Here is a 24,751-nt window from a genome sequence, read left to right as displayed (position 1 = left end):
AAAGCTGTGCAATCTATACTTACAAAATAGTAATTTATAATACATACGAGTAATTTGAACAAAAAACAACGTGGAGTTCTTAGAATTGGACTTAGATGTCTAATTAAAACGTTTTCGTTATACGAAAATTGATATCTATATGTGCGTGAAATATTGATATAGTAGTATGTAATGATGTGTCAATATCACATAAATCGTCTGTGTGTAAGTCCTATTGACACTATGACTAATCGTCTTTAGGATCTCTTTAACGTTACAATTATTTGAAATGTAACGTCGTTATTCATTCATTGTTGAAAAAAGTAATTGTAATAGTAACGGTGTGCAAATAACGTGTTATTTCCCAACTCTACTTTTTTATCGGTTTCGATTATAACCAGTTTAGATAAAATTAGCGCGGTCAATCTAAAACTGATATATAATATAATGCTGCGACAGTTTTATCTCGTTGTTTCGATTTCAGTCTCAGCAAAACGATTGTGTCCTTCAAATGAATTTGTAGCGTTAAAAGCATGCTAAAAACAATATTGTAATATGTATAATATAATAATTCCACATATGTTTTGATATTGAAAGGTCAAATTATTTATTAGTTTAATATTTCGATTATGATATAGCTACATTCTGCAATAATATATTTACATCTATAATATGTAACAATCTCTCCTTTTTCTTTCTCCTCTCGCTTTAAATACGTTAATTATGTATAACAATGCTAAAGTGTAAAATAATTTGTACTTTATCAATATATGAAATGAATTGCGTTCAAATTGTAATATATATTATAAATGTAGGTATTATTATGCATTGTTCAATAATTTAAGTTTTACGATATAAAAATATAATTTGCGTTAAAATAAAAAGAATCTTGCATATAATATTCGCAGAAGTAAACAGAAAATTTTACACAAATGTTCTTAAATTTTAATTTATAAACAAAAGTGAATTTTTGTATGTTTCACCAAAAATTTTATATATAATTTTATATTTTATCTTTTATACGTATATATTATGTATAAAAGATTACATAAAATATTTAAAATCTGTGAATTCAAAGTTTGCATATTTTTCTATGTACATTTCTTAGAAAAGTTTTTTAAAAAAGATTTTGTGCAGTGGTTTTTATTTTGTATGAATGCACATAATTAAGAAATTTTTCCTCAAGTCTTGCGCTCGGAATGTAACAAAAGGGTGCCAACACATCAAAGTACACGGCTACCTTGTTCGATTTAGTTACTTAACGCGAATTGTCACATAATTTTTAATCCATTGTTACGCCGTTGCTTTATCAATTTAATTTTTTTGTGGTAATCCTTCTTTCGCTTTACGCTAAAAACGCATTTCACTAATAATATTCTATATGTACATGAATTCATACATACACATTAATTCAGACGTATAAACGACTCAATATACATATAATATATTATTTTTATTATACGTTAACATTAATATTTGTTACACGCTTGCGTAACTCAATAACACTTGGTCGTTTTCACAAATTGGAATTCCGGTTTCCATTAAGTTTAATTCGAATAAATTGCAATGCGAATGTTACGAACTAATAACATCGTGGAACACCATTTTGCCATACGAGTGTAAATAATCATTTTTGATGTATTTTTGCGTGCTCCATCAATTCGTTGACTATCATGTGATAATTATGAGAAAAATGGCATTAAATAGGACAAAAACGACAATCTTGAAGATTTCTATGACATTGTACTATCGGTAGCAAATTTTGTTTCTAAATTTTGTTAAAATCACACGAAGACCTCAATTTTTAGCTTTAATGCATTTTATTTCATTTCGATATGATCTTTTATTTCCGAGATATAATAATTTGAAAATAATTTTTTCTCGTGTGACATATACTATACAACAAAATTCGACATTTTCTTTTCACCAGTGTGAATTCCGACATATTTTTATGATGTACTTTTACCTACCGAATACGAATATATTGGCAAAAGTTGGCTTTACGTCAAAGTTTGAGAAAAATGCAGGCGTCAAAGAGGACCACATTTTGACGCTATTTTTCTCAAAACTGTGACATGATATTCAACTTTTAGCAACGGATTCGTGTTCAGCGCGCAAAAATACGTTAGAAATGATTATTTACTTGTATGGTGAAAAACTCAAATTTTGTTGGATAGTATATATGTCGCATGAGAAAAGAACTATTTGCAAATTGCTATATCTCGGAAACAAAAAAACTCACATCGAAATGTATTTTAAAGTTAAAAGTTGATACTTTTATGTGGCATTAATAATAAATTAAGGAAAAAATTGGTTGTCGATTTTATATCTTGAAAATAGTCAGTTTTTCTGATGCTATTTTTCTCAGAATTGTGCCATGGTAGCTAACTTTTACCAACGGATTCGTATTTAACATGCAAAAATATGTGTCAAAAATTACTATTCACTTATGTAATAAAAAAGATCAAATTTGGTTCTGAAGTGTAATCAATTGCGTGCGGTCATTGCGCGTTACTTATCGTCCGTCTGTACCGCCTGTATATATTGCGTACCGGATGAGTAGGGGCAACTTTGTGACCCAGACAGAGAATTATTTTCTCCTTTAGCTCGTGAAACATTTACGCCTGACATTCATTTCAATTTTCCGACAATCGGGGATGTCGTATGCGCGAAACGTCGCCGGTGTGCTCAATTTACCTTTGTTATATGCAAGCCCGGAATGGTGCGTTTAAAAAAGTTGATTAGGTGTCCAGGAGAATATATCACCGTCCCAGTCCATTTTTTTCTTACCGGCCCTTATTTTGCATTAACCGTTTCGCGGCTTTTATGACGGCCGAAAAAAATTTTGTCATCGCGATCGGTGCAGTAGTGCCGTTAATTCTATCGATTGAAAGTCATCACAATCCAAATAACAAAGTATCATCAATATAACGATCAATATCTACTGTGAATCATTATGTTACCAAAGTCACATCATAAAAAGATATAAAAAACGAAATATTCTAATTCAAAGTCATGATACTTATGATGAGATTATAGCATAACTTTGAGAAATATACGTAATCTTATACAAATATGTTATGTAAGCTAAGATACAATTTATTTTTTAGTGGAATAAATAAGCTGTAATAAATAAATAATAAGGAATAATAATAATAAGGCCCAAATAAAAAATAAATTAAAAATAACAAAGAAACTAAACATTGTCTTTAAATCAAGATAAAAGTATCGATTAGGGGACCCAGCTCCATTGACCTTGACCTTGACATATATTGTCAAAGTCATGACTCTGAGTAACCTCCAACAAGTTTTAGTCGTCGCTCGTTATTCGTTAAGGGGATCCTAAAGCCGTCTGTATACATGATAATATACATATTTTGAAATAATGATTAAAAATAAAGTGAAATATTCAAGTTATGATTTTAAGAACTAATTTATTAACGAGAGAATTAGCTCAAATATTTTATTTGAAATTAAAAATCTATTTTATCGATCAAGAGAGTTCGGCCATCGTTTCCAGCATTCCCTTAAGGGGATCCTAAAGCCATCTGTATTACCAATTAACATTTACCTTCAATCTCTCCTTTTGGAGAGTGAAATTATTTACTCTTCGCAGAGATTGAAAATTGACTCTCGTTTGGAGTGATTTTTCACTCTCGAAGAGTGATTCTTCACTCTCTAACAGTGAAATTTCACTCCTAAAAATTTAGAGAGTAAGTAATAAATTTAAAAGTGAATCTTATTTAGTGCCTAAGTGTTATTTGGCTCAGATAATCTTATATTATTTAAGCGTTTATTTTACGATATTATTTAGTTTACTGCGTCAAATGACAAAAAATGACCTTAAATGTCGTCACAATGACATTTTGTTATTTGGGAAACATCGTCTAATACTAGAAATTTCGACCTTCTCTCTTTTCCCTTTCTTCTCCTTGCAGGAAATGTCTATTGATTCTCTAACTGACGAGAGGTAAAATGTATTAGAAAACAGTGTTGTTAGAATTGCAGCGCCTCTGCACGTCCGTAAACGGCGTACGGCGAAGATATATCCGAAGATATACCGTCTGACGCGAGTGATTTTATTGAAGTCTTATCTTACGTGCGAAAATCTGTAACAATCCCGAACGTGTCGCGAATTGTATATCTATAATCTCCTGCAATAATTTATCCTAGACACCCTGCTACGCGATAGTTTGTAGCGTTATGTGACAAAATCGGAGGGGTAAGTTATATAATTCATTACATTAAGTTTTAATCCCGGGTACAGAAAGTTTTTCAAATTAAAACAGGTTGGATAACTTTCATTTTGCCGTAAAATAATATCATAAGGTCGACGGGTTCAGATGGAAAATTGTTTTTGCGAGTTTATTAAATGAAACGGAAAACTCATTCATACAGATACACGAGACACAAAGAATAAAGGGTAGGTACACGGTAAAAATTATAATAAATTTGTATACATTACATGTATTCTTTAGTTTGCAGTGCACATTATTTATTATCGACGGGTGTCGGTTTTGAATACGAACTACTTTTAAGGCTCCTGAGTCGCCGCAGCCATGTTGGAATCGTGATGTCAGAAGCGAGGAATGACACCTTAATTTATGTTGTATATCATTTGTAACTGAAAATAATTTGGATAAATCTAAATGACGAGATCGCTTTAAAACATTTATAAAAATCGACGAAAACTATTCTTTCCTCCCTTGACAGTCAGTAAATAATCGTAAAAGGCACGTAAAATGAGCCTTTTTTCGGACAGGAAACACATGGTCTGACAGCTGTTGAAACGAGCAAAATATACACTTTTACGTATAAAATTCCAAGGTAACTGTAGTTTCCGTCCATTTTTAGGACTTTCATAAGTACAAGACAAGTCACATTTTCACAATTAAGCAAATAATAACGAAATGGCATGCAACACAAATTTTGTCGTCAAAACATCATAAGTTCAGCCATTTATCGTGGCGAGGCGTTGTAACACACAAGAACAAGCCCATGTATATGTGCTCGCTTTCGGCGTGTCGAAAGCACACGTACATGGGCTCGTGCTTGGTGTGTGGCTACCGATTTGTCTGATTCTGTGTTGCCATCGTCAACGCAGAGTTCTTGGCTAAGTACTCAGGAGCCTTAAATTTTGTGTTCAATGTAATTGTTTCGGGTATTTCTCTTTTAACACGTACATTGTCTTTCTTATGCATTTTTGATATATTCATCTTTTATTTTATATCTTTTCGAGTCTTTCATTCGTTCGTGTGAGAAGGGGGAAGAAGGAGGGACACACTTTCCTTTTTTTTTATTATTTTAAACTTGTTTTCGATTTCTCACTCGTGTATGTAACATAAAAATTGCATTTTAAGGTCGTGCGACCCTCGAATGGTAGTTTTCATTAAAAAATTTAAGAGCTCGAGCGCGAACTTTTCAGCAAGGATTCACACTGACGTAATATTGATTCCATGGTATGTTACACGGCGGAGAAAAAAATTCTTTGTTTGCTCGTGATAATAGAAAAACATATAACAATGAACAAATATCTACATAATATTGCAAAATTGAATTCACCGAAATTATTTTAGTTTTTACTCGTGGGTTACTACAATTAATGTCCTTAGGCTGTTAAAAAAGTGAGTCAATTAGTTACTCTTTATTAATATACTATACTACGTAAAATATATACAATTTTTATCAAAAGAGATATATAATATTTATCTTTAAAAATGCAAATATATATATACATAAACGTTAGTATAATGGAAAGCAGAAATAAAATGTTTTTTTTTAATGAAATATTTCTAGTTTTGCAATTGATTAAATCATTTACTCAGTCTCTTTCGACATTATGCTGATAAAACAATTTTGTCCTTTTTGATCCTTTATTGGTATGTGAAATGTATAAACCGTTGTAATTCGTCACTATAAATATTTTATTAAACGAGGAGAATTTGACCTTTCTATTGTTCATCATTTAAATTTGTAATAATTTAAAGGCTCGAAAATCAATTACAGTCCCGATAACCAAGTACGGTTGGAACTTACAGTTTGCAGTTCCAAAACCGGAAAACCATGTAGTTAATAAACGAAAAGGCTTGAATGTAGTAGTGCAAAATACCGTCGTCTCTTTGAAATACGATCAGTATTCAAACAGTAAATACCTGCTTATTGAACGCGTATTAAATTATAAATTGAAATTACGATTAGCGCGGTCTTTTTCATTAAATATCGATAGCTCGCAGTTAGCGCGTTGCACTGAGAATGGCTTTGTCACCGCAATAATTCTATGAAAGTGGTAGATTTACGATCTGCAGTAATGCGACTGCAGGGTGTATATAATTCTAGATTAAGCCGACAGCTCGACCTTGACATAAACGGAATTCGTACCGACAGTCCTCCGGTGGCAGTTGCATTGAGAGAGATGTTTGGTATTTGTGACTATAATTGCATAATAAAATAATTATGGTTAGAAGCTTTATTACAGCAGTTATTACTACTATAATGTTAATAATAATAATTATAATTCTCTATAAAAAAATATGTAATATAAGTTAGCCTCGAAAACGACAATAACTTTTCTACAACTTTTCTGTATATAGAACTACGAATATATAATTATTATTGTTAACATTATAGTTAAAAGTCCGACCGAAACTTTTGCAGAAACTGGACCGAAACATTCGGCTACATGTCAATTTCAACCGAAACTGAAACCAATATTAAAAAATAGGAACCCTATAAAGGCCATATGTGTAGACATGACCATATATTATATACTTTTTCTTCATAAATATCATAATTTATTGAAACAATAATTAAATTTCAGACAAAATTGAAATTTCGGTTGTGTATCAATTTTGGCCAAAGAATATAAATACTTCTTCTTCATAAACATCATAATTTAATTATTGAAACAATAATTATATATATCACAATTAATATTTATGAAGAAGAGCTATAATTTCAGTCGAAACTGACACGTAGTGAATGTTTGTTTTTAATTTCGCCAGAAGTTTCGGTTGGATTCTAATTATAGTAGGCATTAGAGCTTGTAACATAATCGCTAATTATACAAATATACTGATGTTTAATAACACAGTGGATACAAATTTTTCGGACAGAATTAATCTTGGCAAGCCCTTTCACATTTCATCAGTAGCGGAGAAGGTGGTATTATGGCCAGTGTATATATTGTGGCCTGCCTTAATATCTCTGCTATTATATAGCGAATCTCAATGATTACTTATGGAATTATTAGTTCAGTAGCTTGCCGCTTACATCATGACGCTAATATTACCAATACTCAATAACCAGCACTTATTATAACGCATTTTTACTTTCAAGTATTTCGAAATGTTTCTGATACACTTTAGCATTTAATTATACCTACTTCCTCATTTTTCTTAAACTTGAGCATATTATCATACGAATATATGTATTTTTGAATGTGTTATTTGCTATTTAACACTTTATTTGACTATACAGTATGCGCCAAAAAAAATGCGACTCTCACAACTAACACTTCAGTTGTCGGTTTAGTTAAATAAAGTGAGTGGACGGGGATAAATTTGATTATAACAAATATTTTGTCCTTCTACCAAATATTTATTCGATATGATTTCCTTTAATTGTAATCACTGCGTTACTGTGTCACACTCAGCAAACATAATAGTGATTAAAAGAGAGTCGCATTTTTTTGGCGCATACTGTATATATTTTGAGTTATACAAATTTAAACAATACCATGGCATTTTGTTAATATGGCCTTCTGTGGATATTGATTATTCACGACCTCTTTTTTGAGGTTTTCATATCAAAATAATTATTTGATAATCGATTGTAACTCTACTGTTAATCTATAGTTTATATTACGTGTACTGTTTTTAGTACTGAGATTTTTAGTACTGAGCAGCTTATATGCAGAAGTTACTATTATATTACAGCTTATATGCAGAAGTTATATGAATGTATATACATTCATTTGCATATATTTTAAAATGTTTTTCTTTTTTGATAATTTTGTAACCAAATACTGTTTTTTAAACAAAACTAATATTTCAAAGCTATTTTTATGGAAGGCCATATTACCATTTCAGTAGATCATTTCATAGTTATTACGCAATGTCGCCACATTTTTATTAATAGTATCCTAAGTAAAAAATATTTCGTAATTTTGAGTCCAGAATCGATTCAATAACATTTTAATGAATGTAATTGTCAAGTTTTAAACTTAAATATTAATTATTAACAAAATTATTGTATAAAATGTAACTGGAGTGCCATAATACCACATTCTCCTCTACTAACAGAATTTTCTTACAGTGCTTTGTCGCAACAATTTTTTTCAAAATTGTTCCACAGTGGTAATAGCATCTTTCATATGAAGAGAAAAGTTTTGGACCTTTCTGACTACAACTATTGCATGGTAAATACTTATGGTTAGTAATTCTATTTTTATAGTTATTATTGTTATAAGGTTAGTAATAATAATTATATTTATAATTTTATTAAGAAATATTATTGGTACCGAAAATGAAAATTATAAATTATGGTTAAATTTTGGTAATTGCAACAATTTTTTCTGTACATATTCTAGTAGTACATTCGTTACATCGCAAATGTCGCTCTTTTGCAAATGTAAATATATTAAACGAGACGTAAATTACAAAGTGAGATTTCTATTTACATTCTGATTAATATAAGGAAAGGATGTGAAAGACATGTATATGTTAAATAGAGTTAGTGAGTAAGTTCTCTGTGCAAGCAAAGCAAGGTGGGATATACGCCGTCTAATCTAAATGCAAGTTGACACGAATCTCACTTCTTGATAAGAGAGAAGTAGTTACGGCTGCAAGAGAATTTTGTATCTCGAATGTGTCATTAAGGCGAGATGCTCTCTTTGTACACGATCTCGCTAGAATTGTCCTTAAGTAACTGCGAGTATGTGGCCGGATAGTAAACTGTAGCCGACGATTACCAGTCGTGTGATGGATTGCTAGCTTAACGTTGGCTTACTACGCGTAACCGACCCGACAATTCGGATCTTTTCGCGTGTGTCGTTTTCAGTATTGACTATGGGTCGAAGTAACAACTAAGATTTCCTTTAATCTTTAAAATCTAAAGATATTCGTAAAAGAAAGAATGACACCTTCTTCCTCTTTAATATATTTGCAAAAATTTTGAAATAAATTTAAAAATCTATAATTTAAACGGATCATTAATTTAAATTATCATATTTGTGAAAGAAAGAACAATATCCTCTTTTTTCTTAATATTTTTTACAAAAATTTTGAAATGATATTTTGAAATTTGTAATTTAATTAGATTTTTAATTTAAACAATAAGAATTTTATTTTAGACCGTACCATGTGAGAGCACAATACTAGAAATTAAAATGTCTATACTGGTCGAAACTAGATCTTTAATGTTTAAATAATTCATTGTGAATTATCTATATACTATATATGTACTTGCATATATAGTACCATATTTGTAGTCCTTCAAACTGCGCGCCGAATTGGTTTTCCGGACTTATAAACGCAATTAAATTACTGTAATAATATCACGAATTAAATTAAATTGACAAGCAATTCTCAATAATTTTGATGTTATTATAATTTCTAGTGAACATGCTCTCAATTGGTACGAAATGAACTTCTCTGATGTTATAGTTCGTCGTAGTGCAAAGAGCTCCTCAAATATACGTGGAAACCGCGATACGTTTATATGATCTTACCATTATTTTCATGTCCTCGAGAGGCTTGATCTTTTAGACTTTCCTTCTCAGAAGAAGAGAGAAAAAGCTTTTGTATTGCTGTTAAATCCTTGTGTTTCTTTAGAGATCTGGGAAAAGGAGGTCTTCCGGGCAAAGAGTCACATTGATCGATTACGACATTCTTCTCATATAGTGGAAAAAAAATGCATAATGCAATAACTTTTTAGCATCCGATTTAGTAAATTTTCATTATTATTATAAAATATACATCATACCATTATAAAGTAAGCAATAGAATTCTGAATTCGTATAATACAGATTATATATAGACAAATAAAAAGTTGAAAGTATTACAAATAAATAATGAAACAAAATTTAATATATTGTAATTTTGGATGTTTTAGAAAAAATATGTTATTGATATTATCTTTCTAAGATATTATCTTTCAATTTATATATTTGTTAATATAAGGGAGAATTGCAAAATGCGTACCACTTGAGCAATTTTTTAATATTAATTTCCATATGTTATTGATTTGAATGCAAATAAACATTGAAAATTGTAGCTTTATGTTTCAGGTATCTATTGTTACACGTTTAACATTTTTCCAATAACAAATTAATTTGTTATAAGCCTTTCTTTCTAAATAGTGCAAAAAGTACGATTTAAACAATCGGTCATACTTATAGGTTTACTATCATATCTTCTTTAAAAGTATGATATAAATAACGATATAACGAATTTATAAATGAAAATAAGTAACAATAATAAATAAGTAAGGATGACAAAGTAAAACTGGCTTAAATTTATATTTTTGCAAATAATATTTATATTCATGTCAATTATTAGTTTTATTATTGTTAGTTATCAGCCTTATCTGATGATATAATTGAAACTTTATAGATTTTGTTCACACTCATTCATAATTTGGCTTCGTTTTTATATTATTCATAAAAGTTTACCGCGGGCTGAAAGCGCTATTGACAGTAGTCATCAACTGACTAAAAACATTTCTAAACTGACTGTATACTATATCTGACAATACTGTATTTTTATCTTTGGACGTAGTCTCACTGTTTAATAATGTACCAACTTAGTTTTAGAAGGTATCTCAAGGAGATGAAAACTTATTGAGAGAAATACATTCCAAAAACCGAATTTTTTAAAGCTTCAAAATTAGTTCTTAATTCTACTTTCTTTGTATTTAATAACAAATTCAGATTTAATGTGAAAAGCTACAAATTGATGAAATGTTGCATTAAATTCAATCTTTTACTTCTATTCCAGATATGAAATACGTCTTTGCCGTGTCTTATCCGGAAAACATTTCCAATTGGATGTGAAAATGGTAATAATCATACAATGAGTCCATATAAATTTTCATCTTTATTTTCTCACGTAATATCGAATGGTAATACGGTAGCTAGTAAAATATCCATCGCATATTGGTCTACATATAATAAGTTTACTCTATCTTGAGTATTAAAAAAACATTAGAAAAAGTGATTTCTGATCAAGAGATCTACATTTATTACGAAAAAATATCACATTAGGAATAATGGCGAGAAAGTAGCTTTTAATTAATTTATTTTCCGCACAGAGGAATTGATAAAATATTCCCAGTCTCGAATAATGGATTATCTAAATGACTGATATCTTTAGACATCGAAAATCGATAGTACTAACTAATAGCGTTTCCATAATTGAAACTGTACTCCGACTGTTCCGTGACCGACGCTGACTCGAATTTCAAAGTAATCATAGAAAGCACTTAGTCAGTTCGGACTAGCCTTCCCGGCAATATGGGTCATGAATATTCACTCGGATAGTCATTGTTATTACTTGATTCTATTTACAATTGGCCCGTTGCTCATGTCCCGTGTACATAAACGCGTGCATGTCCGACAATGTATCGCACGAGCCTTTTGTCGCCGACTACAATAGAACGTTACAACCAATGCGGACATTTTGTCCGCATTGGTTGTAATATCCGAAGAATATAGCGCAAAAAACCATGTTAACGAAGCTGAAGTAATATCAATGTGCTTTAATTAGCCATATCTCTTGAGCGTTCAAATGCATGAACATACCAATTATACCCGTAATGATCCCATAGGAAGCTAATGTGGCACGATCCAAATTAATTTGAAGCGCATAACTTGATAGATTGGTTGACGTTGACGTAAATATCCTTCATCATATGAGAGAGAATTCCATAAAATAAAATATACATATGTACATTTGCTGAAAAATGAAATGGATTAACGAAAATTTGAAACGACGCGACAGTGCTCTGTTAATTTATTAGGCATTTAATTTTTATATATATGTATGTACATACACTGCATACAAGTTGTATGCGTTTCGACTGTTTTCCGAAACGCATCCATCTTGAATGTGTAAAGACATTTCTGTCGGCCAGTGTACACAAATATATTCTTAACCTGTATTGCCAAAAACTGGGGTACGTTGAAATAACATCTTACATAAATTACAAGAAATATAAGTATCATCAAACATAAGAGCAAAAGTTGTATCTCGAAATCAGAAGTTATCCATTGTGAAGAGATATGTTATGCACAAATGTATTAAATGATTTGGAAGATATATTTATATGAAGAACATGTATACCTCATAAATTCGAGATACTCTAACCTTTTTCCCTTTCATTCCACTTTGAAATCTTTAAATCCGTATTGTGCCGGACGGCGCAATAAGGAGTGGGTGAGATTTAATAACGAGACACTTATATTCGGTTATGAGTCGTTTATCTATCTTGACAACACCATGCCTGTGTACCTTGCAACAGAGAACAACAATCCTCTATATCAATGCTCGCAAGGATTTGCACATCCCTAGTGTGATACATAATACGTTATTTCAAAATTAAAAAAATCCCTCTTAATTATTATTGATTTATGTAATTCTCCAAGGTTTTAAAATAAGACTAATTTTGACCTAAAAGCGAGATAATTTGATCCACGTTTTGATAATGCTCGGATAACATTATCAAAATCTTAAAGTATGTCAAAATTGTAAAGACGTTTTAAGATGTTTTTAGTTCTGATTTTATAAACTGACACGTGTGCTGCCAAGATATTTTTTAAATTATGTCAAAAAATTACCCAATTTTACGATACTGAATAAACTGATAAAATAAAATTAGCAATTTTTGATTGCGAGCTTATGCACGGCAAGCTCATGTTGGTGCCGCAAATATTCAATCTGTGCAAATTATCGTTATGAGAGACGAATATAATCCGGTTGCCCAGAGAAACCCATCGATCCATTACTGTATTTTAATGCATCCCGAGTATAATTAACGATTCTATTTTACGTCGTCACCTCAGATTTTAATTAATTAATGCATCCATGTACGATACGCGTTATAAGCCGCTAAAATCGATGTAAGCCACGAACGAAAATGAACTCGTGCATTCTGCGCTGCGAGAACGGTGGCAAAACGAGCACGCTTTAATTTTTGAATATCATCTACATATCAGCATCCATCTTGTAATTTACTTTGTGTAAAATTCAATTTGCTGCGAGCTGTTCTATTGTTACAAATACAAGAAAAAAAAACGAAAATATTTCCTTTTTTTCTGGAAAAGAGTCGTGTTAGAAAAGAGAAAAAGTAAGTTCTTTTTTTTAAAACAAGGTAAAACCAACGCCATTTAGCGTAATTAAATGTACACCCGTTTCAACACAGCAGACCTTGTCATTTTTCTGCTTGGTAGTCATACATCATAATAACACGAAAGGGGCGGCAACTGTATTCATGTAATCACGGTTTTTCAGTTTACTTAATTCGCTTATAGTATTGCGCGTTAACTCTTTCATCTTTTTCGGAAACAGCTTTGTTTTTATTTTAAAATCTAATTTTTGCAAGAATGATTTTGTAGAAATATCTAAAAATTTAGTTAAATGTACATAGATCTGAAAAAAATTTTGTTGAACCGTCAAAATAATTATGTAGGAAACTCTAGCATTATAAGCGATACTACAAAAGATATTCTAGTAATCATCTTGAGCGTCCTACATAGTTATTTGATGATTCCAACAAAATTATTTTCAGATCTACATCTAGCTAAATTTCTGAATACTTCAGCAAAATCGTTCTTTTTGTGTAAAATTTGAAATAAAATATTGTGCTGTTTTGAGACCTTATCAGGACGTACATATTGCACGTGTGACCGAACTAGATATGCAGTATCTATCTCGCGTTTAAAAGGATGGTAGGAAATATCCTATGATTTGTTCTTTAAAGTGCAAATGCTTGCTGCAGAATAGAAAGATCTTAGCGCAGAAGTGTGCTGCCAAACGCGCTTTGTGAATAAATAAAATAAAAACGATCTGGGAATTTTCTTTGAAAACGTAAAGCAAAGTCCCCTCTGAAAAGACCCCCCCATCTCCGCGTATTTTCTTTGTGGAATATTGTTGCGCACAAACGCACCCGGGAACCTTACCTTAGAATGGAGAATGCTGCATTAGTAAAGCGTTATAGTCTATGCACTCTTTAAATAGTAAAGCGGTGTTTACAATAGAAGTAGTAAGTCTTAAATTGTAAGAAATTGATCAATCATAATCGATTATTCTTACAGCTTAAAGCTTATACTTCTTCCTGTGTAATACAGATTTCCAAGGAACATCTTAAAGATATTCTACGTTCTCAGGATGTCCCTTCGGATAAAGTGCGTTGTAGACACCGCTTAATGCAATGCGAGGGGCACATTTTTTGTACTAATACTAATCTTTTTTACGTGAAAAAAAAGGAAAAAACATATGAGAGTTTTGTTATTCATGTTCGCGTTAATACCCGGCCGTATAAAATAATCTGTCGACCCCGCGATTTGCATGATCAGCAGGTACGCGCGTAAAAACTGCCGTGCAAAACCGCACGAGATACGGCTGTTTGCGTTGGTCGTGTGCAATTCTGATTTACTCAAGTCTGCAATCGCCATGCAGCTAAATGAAATCGTGATAAGGGTTTGCATAGTTAATGCCTACGTAAAAGCTATCGTGCGAATAAAATCCTCCGGATAAAGTCGGGGAACAAATGCCGTAGAGAATAGAGACGGTTTCTAGGCTTTTTGCATTATACGGATATTTATGAGGTAGTTTAATGAAATCCATGAGCGGGCGGGTTTTCGGATTTGTACGGCACACATAAATAGCGAGAGAGCTACGCGTATAAATTGAATTCGGCCAGAGGTGGAGGAACGCGTAGGGAGAGATTCTCGTTTGTCACTCGACGCTTTGAAACGCCGTCGATTTGTTTGCGCATGGCATTTTTCATACGTGCACAATGCGCAAATCGAAGAGTTCGCGCTTTTTGTTGCTCGTCGCATCGTTGTCGTCGTTTATTGCCGTGCATTGGAGATAACTCAATTTTTTATCGTTCCTCTGTTGCAGCACTGTTTCGCGATATCGTACAGGAGGGAGAACCAACGGCAATACGAGCTAAAAGCGACCACAGAGGCGGAGTGCATAGAGTGGATCGATGCGATACGAGAAGCTAGGTAAACGACGACGGCTAGCGCCCGAATCGAAGATCTCGGGGACTGATTAAAACGACGCGCGGCGTCGCGTCGCCCTGATTCACGGAGACCGCGCGTCCCATAAATCACCATGATCATCCCAATGACTGATTGTGACCGTAACCAGGCGACGTTTAATGTTTCAAAGCTCCAATTAGATTCATCGTTTCAATCACCCGTGCCGGCGATTAATTTTACCCGCGGGAAGAGAAAAATTCTACCATCAGACATATTCAGGAAGGGGGAGGTTAGGGAGTTTAATCTCTCTCTGAATTTTTGTTTATTTTTTCATGTTTAATTATGCAAGGTACAACTTTATTTTTTTACTCTGAATGAATTTTTTGTTGTCACATAAAATATTTTTGTTTCTTCACTACGACCACATAAGTCCATAATTTCAGGAACTTCTATTAGTTTGAGCTTTGACGGAATGTCTGATACATAAAGAAAATTTTCGAAAGATCTTTGAATCGAAAAACAGCATATGCTGAGGTATTAGGTAATGAATATTTCACTTACAACTACAAATTTCGTTTTTAACCTTTTCGCTATGGCAATCCCTTTTCCGCTAGAATGTCCGCGCTGAATGAGACGCCTGCGCGCAAATAGCCTTTAGCGTTCGGGCAGTGCTAAGAAAACGTACCGAAACAAAGTAAGCAATATTGAGCGATATTGGTGTAAACATAGAATCAGAACATAAACAAAATATAAACAAAGCTGTACTTTGCAAGTCCAAAATGAATGTGCGGAATTTTGTGGCGAACAACTATAGTCGTTCGTCGCGTCGTAGCGAAAGGATTAATAACCATTCTTTCTTTAGAAAAAAATTATGATTTTTAATATTTAATATTTTTCTTATTTAAAATCAGGGACAAGAAAACATTCTGTGCTTCAAAATTTCCAAAAAACGTAATTCATTATCACAAAAAATTGCTATTTATATAGTAATAGGGTTAATAATACGTGAACAAATCCTGGTATGCCTATGCTCATTGTCAGTTTCATCATGCATCAGACCTATTGGATCATTGAACCGATTTCGACTTACTTAAGCTTCCCTGTTTCCTTTTCTGAGAAAATTAAAAATGTTTTGTGGCTGTACATATAGTATCAACTGAAAGTATTAGCCAAAAAGCAAATATCAGAAAATATCAGCTAAAACATTTTGATTCTAAATATGTCTTAAAACTAACTGTAAAACACAAAACAAACAAATAATTTGGTTTATAATGGCTTATTCAGCGCAATGATCATATTTTATTATAGTTAGGTAATCAACTTTTAAATGGACATAAATGGATACACACATCAACACACACACTTTTGCACCAATATTTATTAGAGTTTCATTTGTACATGAAAGGAACGATTTTGCTGAAGTATCTAGAAATTTAAGGATGTATCTGAGATACAATCATTGACAAAAGTCCCCCAAATTCGAAATATTTGCATAACTGCGCCAAACATAAAGTAAATCTAATAATAACTTATATAAATGGTAGAGATAATACAATATATTTATTTTTAAAAAGTTATTTTTGCCGTACTTACATAGTCTGCCAGTGATTGACGCATTTCAAAAACCGTAAAATTGTTATGAATAATAATTTTTCTGAAACCGTGTTGTGAAAATTAATCTAATTTTGCAAAAAGTTCCAGTAATTTAGGATCTATACGTATAAAAAAAAATTAAATTTTTGATACTATTTCTTCAATACTTTTATTACTAATTACATTCGACAAAGTTGCGTTTCCCGTAAGAAAACGTCTCTTATAAAACTTTAATACTATTAATAATATTTTTAATACTTAAAATAAGTTATTAATTGGCTAGTACTAGTATTAAATTTTTATAATCATCATAATTAAAATAATAATTACTCTCTAACGGTTTAGTGAATCTAATTGAAATCTTTTTTAATCTAGCTTAACTTTTCTGTTGCGTAATAACGATTTAATTAGTGATTGTTTGATTTTTGAGTTAGGATAACGTGTAAATCCAAATCAGCTCCCAGCTTCGTTTCTGTAAGAAGTTTTTTTCAAGAGGATCGTTTCTTAACTATATTTAATTATTATTTTGGTATTCTATATGTGTTTATTTACCGAGCTTCAAAATATCGGGTGTACATTTATTTGTAAGAAATATTGCTTTAAACATATAGAATCCGGTATTTGTAAAAAATAAAAAAAAATTTTTTTAAACAGACAGACGCAATTTGGGCTAAAATTAATGACAGATTTCTTCTTATTTTATCGTAAGAAACAACTAAAAATTTTGAGGAAAATCAGCGTCTGAACATTTCTGAAGGTTTACTTGTCAGATGTAATAATAAAACAATCTATGAAACATGTATATTTTTGGTTTGAGATATATTTATATGAAATATTTATATTTATGCTTTGAGATACATCGCTAAATACAACACTGTTAATAAGTTCTTCATGGTTTTGTCAAATATTTTTCAGATTTAAATCAATTATGCACGTGAGGTAGGGATACTCGATATTCGTTACTGACATTCGAGCCGGTAGGTGCATATCAAAATGTGATCTCTGACAATAATGCGCGTGAAAGCTTCATTTATTCATCTGATCGAATTACAAATAATTTGTGTAATTTTTCGGTATATCACGGCGCAAGAGAAAAGAAATTTTTTCATTAATACAGCCTCGTTGGCGTGTAGTTGTAATGGCGGACTCGCGCCATTCCCCCCTCTAATAAGTCTTCTATTTTTAATAAAACAGCGACAAAGTAATCTCAGATCTTGCGATCGGAGACTTACGGGCATTTATTTTATAAAACGAAAGGTGGAATTGTTCGAGCTAATGGAACAATCCCTCAATGAACAATACGGTTCGCGGCATAATAATTAACTTGATTCTCCAACATCGCTCCGTTTTATCCATACTTTGCGGTAGACTCTTAGTCTATTATTCAAGAGGTTACCTTAATCTCGTTGATGCATTGATAAATACATTTACGGGCATCGCATTAACATCGAGCCGTCTCAGCCACCACCTCTCTATTAATCCCCGTACCGTAATTTGTGCACATTAACGCCGAAGTAATCTTCATCATGCTATCAAACGCGTCTTACGGGCCAGAGAGCGAACTATTAGTAATAGCTGGTTATTGCGGAAACTCTAATGAAGAGGATTGCACAAGTATACGATGCTAATATTACAAATGTATTTCACCCGTTAGTGCGCAATTCGTTCCAAATTCATGATTTTGGCAAAAATAAAAATGACTATTTAAAAGAGCTTCTTTTTATCTACAGTCAGTGTAAAAAGTATTCGTACAGGAGAGATACTTTTCACAAAAAAAATTTTATTTTTAGAAAGTAAACATTATAGTTACCAATTTATTAACAAAGAATAAAATAGATTACATAGAATTTATCACAATGATTTTACCTAAAAAGATGTAATAATTAAAATAGATTACCTTAATAAAATAAGCGAAAATGAAGAGTTATATTTAGAAGCAGAAAAAGTATTTATACAATCGAGAAATTTAGATTCTAAAAATTATGAACACATTATTTTTGCGAAACTCGTTTGTTTATATTTGAATGCATTGTTAATAAATTGCTATTATAATTAAATAATTAATGTTTGTTTTTAAAAAATAAGACCTTTTAAATAAAAATCCCTTCTTTACAAATATTTTTTGCACTTACTGTGCGTATTTCTTTTCTTTACAAGATAAACGGCTTCATAAAAATTTTTCTTCGCTAACAATTTTAGTTAGTTCGACACTGTTTACAAATGCGCTCGGTAACAGACAGTCCGTTGATAACTTCTTTTGCGGAAGTTTCTCTTGAGGAACACGAATATCTGCAAAAGAAGAATTATCAGCAGAAATAGTAGCGACAGAAAAGTTATTGACAAGAGAAGTATTTCTGATAGAAAAGTTATCAATCTTAGCATCTTTTTCAAATATAGTAGAACTTCTATCTGTACTCTATTTATACGAATAAGTTTATGCTTAAATCGTTAGATCTTAATATCCAAACTGATAGTTGAGCCTATTATCGAAACTACGGCGCCATAGTTCGGGTAATAGGAGCTCGACGTGCTCAACTCCAGTTTTCTGAACGTCAGCTTCTATTATCAGAACTAATAAATATTAGTAGAGAGGAGAATTAGTGAACCTTTGTTATCTGAACTATTCGGTTTTCAAAATTGCCTTGTTTTCCAACAAACGGAATAATTTTACTGTACAGGGTGAAAACAAATCTATGGTATAACTGGATGAGAGGAGAGGAGTTATTTATTTCTTGTACAAAAATAAATTGAAAATGTAGAATAAGGTTTTTTATCCAAGGCTTTGATTTGAGAAAATTAAGTTTGTAAATCGTATCGAGTACACGTGCACTTAATGAAGATACGGTTTGTAGAAAGATATTACGTAAAATCAGAGTTTATGGTACCTTCGTAATTTGACGAGCACAACTTTGCTTATGATAGCAAGGACAACGTTTTTTTAATTATTTATCACATTTTCTTTAATCCTGCCACTTGTCAAGTTGTTGAACGTTATTTAAACATGACGCTTATAATGTCTTTCCACAAATTGTATCTTCATTAAGCGCACGCGTATTCAATGCAATTTTCAAACTTAATTTTCTCGAAAACATAGCCTTGGACGAAAAAGGTTTATTCTAACTTATTTTATAATTTATTTTTCTACAAATCACCTTTCGTCACCATTCTGCCTACATGTTTGTTCTAATCCTGTATATTATATTTGTTTAGTTTAAAAAATATCTGCCCCCTGTACGAATATATATACTTAAAGTACTGTTTTTTAATTAAAGAACAATTTTTTAAATTCACCACTTTGCCTCGAGCTTACAAAAGCTTTACAGCTAAACAAAATAATTACAAATCGCTCTAGTATTATTTTTTAATTCAGATCCGTAAAATTCAATAAAATGTACTTGTTTCTCTAATTATTGACTCCTAAGATATATAACAAGATATATAATTGATAGTATCTTTATACGACGCAAAAATATTTTATTTCTTTTAAATATTTTACTGTATATGTATGAGAAGTTGTATCCTTCTTTCGCGTAGTCCTCATTTTGCTGGCCGACTTATACACGTTCACATCCCGGCGGAACGGTTGCCTTCTCAGATTACTGCTATCCTACACCGTAATATGCATAGATAATGATATCCGTGTTACTTTAGCAATTCTGCCGTGCTCGAAAATACAGGGTTGATACTTCTTCGAGTATCTCGTGACACGCAGAGGGCCGATCGATAGTAGGTATGATAACTTTTTCATGCAACGTGGACCATACTCGAGTGCTTGTTTTGCGTTGATTCAAGTAGAGCTTCTCAAAACATCGCTACAAGATGTGGACGAGCTCGTGCTATCTATTTGTACGGCTCATGGATATGCATGTAGAGCAACTCGATTAAAATTTAAGTCGATTGGAAGGAAATATCTTTTATGTTTGATGAGGGAGACACTACGCTGTGCTTGCTCGTTACGAGAATTCTCAATTTGCGAAAACAGATTCAAGGCGAGTCTATGTATATCTTAGTAAACGTTCAATAAAAACAAGGTGTTATGTTACAAAAACAAAATGCAGCTTGTTGCAGTACTAACGTTACTTATAAGAACACATTATATTATTTAGTAAAAACCATAACGCAAGAACGAAGATAGTCTTTCTTTTTTGGAGCAGAATACGATTTCGTTTACCAAACTGGTTTTTAAAGCTGCAAAAAGGTCTATTTTAATATGTTTAGCATATTACAAGTTATTATAACTATATATGTTGGAGAAGTTTTATTGTAATCAAAATTAAGCATTACTACATTACTCGCATGAGTTTTCTTGACGCGATTACTTGCATGGAATGTTTCTGACATTTCAATATTATATTTCCATTTTCATTGTCATCTTAATGTTTACAATTAAATTAAAGATAATATTACACAACTTTTAGATAAAGAAACATGCAAATTTGTTAAAATTATGGAACAATTTTTGCTAAATATGTATAATAATATGTAAATTACAGGGCTGCGGGCATGTATTTGAAATACTTTTATTTTAAACGCAATATTCGTAATATAATTGTATTTTGTATTTCAAATCGAAAGATTGAAAGTATTTTGTAATTTGTAATTCAAATAATAAGATTAGTTGTCAATCTTATTATTGTATTTGAAATAGGGGAGACCGGGGCTGGTTATCGTACGGGGTTGATTGTCAAAATGCTTATAACTCAATCAATAAATTAATGGTCACATTCGAAAGAGGGAACATTTCGGGACATTGAAAAAAATGTGAGTCATATTCATATATTTATATAGATGCAGTAGAGATTTAAAAGGAAGGTAGCATTTGGGACACCTTAGCAAAAAATACTACGTCTTCTCTTTTTCATAAAATATTAAAAATATGGAAAGTAAAGTGATCCAAAACGTTACTTTTATAAGTTTATAATTTTATTGCATAAACATATTGATATATAAACATTTAAAAAAAGCTATTTAGCAATTTAAACCTGAATACCTGTGTTAACTTTTTAAAACAACACAACAACACTATGCTTATGGATACTCGCAGTTTGGACAAGTAAAAGGTCTTTTATCATTTTTAATTAATCCCACACAATCTTCATGAACATATTTGTGATAAATGTCACTTACGTATGTGCTCGGACATGACCCACATTAATATCATCATATAAAGAATTCTTTTTCTTTAATTATAAACAAAATGTCATGATAAAAGTATAAACGAAATATAATGTTGTAAAGTATGAATAGAGTTACAATAACATGAATTACGGAAATTAATAACCACGTTTTCATAATTATAGAAAGCAATTACGTACTTATGAAATATTACATCACGACTACGACGTATCAGTTTTTTCTATTTTTGCGGAAACAGAATAAATAATATGATTTGTGAATCAATGCAATCGAGTCGTATGGATCGCCTGCTCGAATTACTACTGTCATTTGTTAAATTAATCATATAATTATATGCAAGGCGAGTGGCCCACTTTGGGAAACGGGGCCCCAAATTGAGCCCGGTTTACCTTATTTCAAATACATGCCCAGCTCTGATAAATTATAAATAGTATCATATATTTAGCGAATTTCTAAGGATGGGGTATTAATCCTGGACATACGCGAGCAATAAAGAATTAAGTATGTCGTTAGACTTTTTCTTGAGGCAGTCCTAAGAAGAATTCAGAATAATTTGATTGTACTCAGCGTCCAAAAAACTACAGAAAACGATATTTTCTCATTCTTATGCTTGAAAAAAGTTATTTTTGTGGGACAGTGTATAGTATTATTCGCATCATAATTTTGCAATAATACTTAGCATGAAAAAGATATGCACATTGCATATCCTCTTTCGTAATATGTTTCTCTCTGGGGAAAGATATTTTATGCCTTGCTTCGTATTTCATCATTCGTATCACTTTACGGAACCGACTAAGTTCGGAACCTTGCACCCTCTTTTTCGCAAGATTATGCCGATAAGATGTAAATATAACACGTCATTAATTACGAAGTAACGAAAGAAATTCTAAGAGAATTTATCACTCGTTTAGCAGTTTATATATTAGTTTAATTTACAATCAAAGTAATTTTTTCAGAGATAAGTACCAACGATATACATAAATTTTATAATTTTTTCTTTGCAGTCTACGGAATTCTTCAACGATTTGCAGTTATTTCTTTGTTAAAAAAAATTTTAATCCAATTTAAAATATAAAAATAGAGAATTATATTAAATAAAAATCGAATTATAATTAAAAATAGAGGATCAAAACTACAGGTATGCGTGTGAATCTTTTTGTTGGTTTTCAAGTCGTTAAAGGATATTATGAAATTCTGCGAAATTCCGTTTTTCACACATGACTGCAGAAAAACTATAATTTCATTTCACGCAAAATTCCTGAAATGTGCACTTCATGCATTTTTCCGGGCCACATACAATCGAACGTTTTATTTTCCCTTATATTACGGTTCTCCGCTTAAATAACACTTTTAAGCGCAGCACACGAGCCATGTCTAACTCGGCTTTCTTTTTCTCGGATATTGATTTTAGCTTCAACAAATTGTTACTACAAAAAGAGGAGCTCGAGCAGAAGCACCTGCACCTGTTGCAAATCGTTGAGAGCGAAAAAACGGCCAAGTGGCAGTACACCCAGCAATGCGAGGAATTGGCGTCGGAAATAAAAAAACTCCGAGCGGAGGTTAGTCATATCAGCATATTTTATATATATATATATATAAAGCTTGAAAACTCTATTTCCAAAAACTTACTATATTTTTTGAGTTTATATAAGTTTGATAATTTTTAGGTATAGAAAACTACTAGCTCAAAAAAATGAAAAAATTGCTTTTCATTTTATAGGTCTGTTATGTGCCCTTCAAAAAATCGAGAAAATTTTTAACTATCTATCGTGAAAGATTGAAGTTTTCTCTACAAAATTGTTTTTTAATAATGTTCCTACGATTTTTTGTTCCTGAGTTACTCGCGGATTAAGTAAAAGTAGCATTCGAACTTTGATTGCTCATAATTCCGTCAAAAAGTAGTTATTCCACACGTCAGAATTTTTCGTGTGTGGAATTGCACACATGAACAATTTTTTAAAATAACTAATGTTGAGCAAAAAAGTAGTTAAATCTTTTTGGAACTTTTATTTCAAAATTTCAATTACTGAGCTAACCGAGCGCTCGATAAAATATTTACGCAATTCTCCTTTCCTTTGTAACGTAATCCATATTTTTCTTTGCGAGTATAGATGATCGTTAGTAGTCCATGGTTTTTCGTAGAGTTGGTTGAGGTGTTCGGGGAGCGCGCTGTCAGCGCTATCACGTCACTATATACTCATTTTTCATTAGACATTAAAACAACGATAGAACTAGAGGCCCTCTAATCAGAGCCAACGCGTAGACTCGTCTGTGATTGATCCGACGTTTTTCTTCATGTATTTCATTATCTAACCTTTTAACGATGAATTGTTGCAGAAAAGTGTTACGCATCTAATAATTTACTATCTGTACATTCGGGGATTTTGAAGATTGTCTCGGATAGAGTGAAAGATGTAATAAAGTAGGAATTTCGTAGTGCCTGTTGGGCATAATTCTTGATAGAATTTGCAATGGAGAAACTATTATATATAATTTATTATTAGAAAGATATCGTTGTATTCAGCTATTAGTAGGTTTGTCAGAGGGGAGTTTATTTTTGTTTCGGACGCAAAAAAGGTTATGAATGTGAGGCCGGAGGGAAAATATTGGGATATGTTCATTTTTCATATTGGACCAGCATTGCTGGTCCAACTTCACACACAGCTAATCGACAAGTTGGTGCTCCTGTTCACTTACATACATATATTACTCACACATATGTAGAAAAATTCAAAAAGTAAAAAAATGTTACGAAAAAATGTTATTTAAACCCATTTTCGGAGCCGCTTATAGTGGATTTTAAATTCATTTTTCTAACGAATATCAAATTTTTCTAGCGAA

The 24,751-nt window shown here is 31.7% G+C and overlaps 1 protein-coding gene across 1 annotated transcript in view; it reads left to right on the top strand.

The window, feature by feature from the left end:
* Window positions 1-24,751, top strand: part of LOC108723590 (ras-specific guanine nucleotide-releasing factor 1) — an 81,707-nt gene that overhangs the window by 34,794 nt on the left and 22,162 nt on the right. Inside the window, exons 4-5 of the mRNA XM_018449451.1 lie at window positions 15,099-15,205; window positions 23,322-23,469. Coding sequence (XP_018304953.1) covers window positions 15,099-15,205; window positions 23,322-23,469 — 255 coding nt within the window. The remainder of the gene's footprint in view (window positions 1-15,098; window positions 15,206-23,321; window positions 23,470-24,751) is intronic.

This window comes from Mycetomoellerius zeteki, unplaced genomic scaffold (assembly GCF_001594055.1).
Source record: "Mycetomoellerius zeteki isolate Tzet28-1 unplaced genomic scaffold, Tzet1.0 scaffold106, whole genome shotgun sequence".
In the NCBI taxonomy this organism is placed as follows: domain Eukaryota; kingdom Metazoa; phylum Arthropoda; class Insecta; order Hymenoptera; family Formicidae; genus Mycetomoellerius; species Mycetomoellerius zeteki.
The sequence above is the reverse complement of the archived record's forward strand: the minus strand, read 5'-3'. Positions and strand labels throughout refer to the sequence as shown.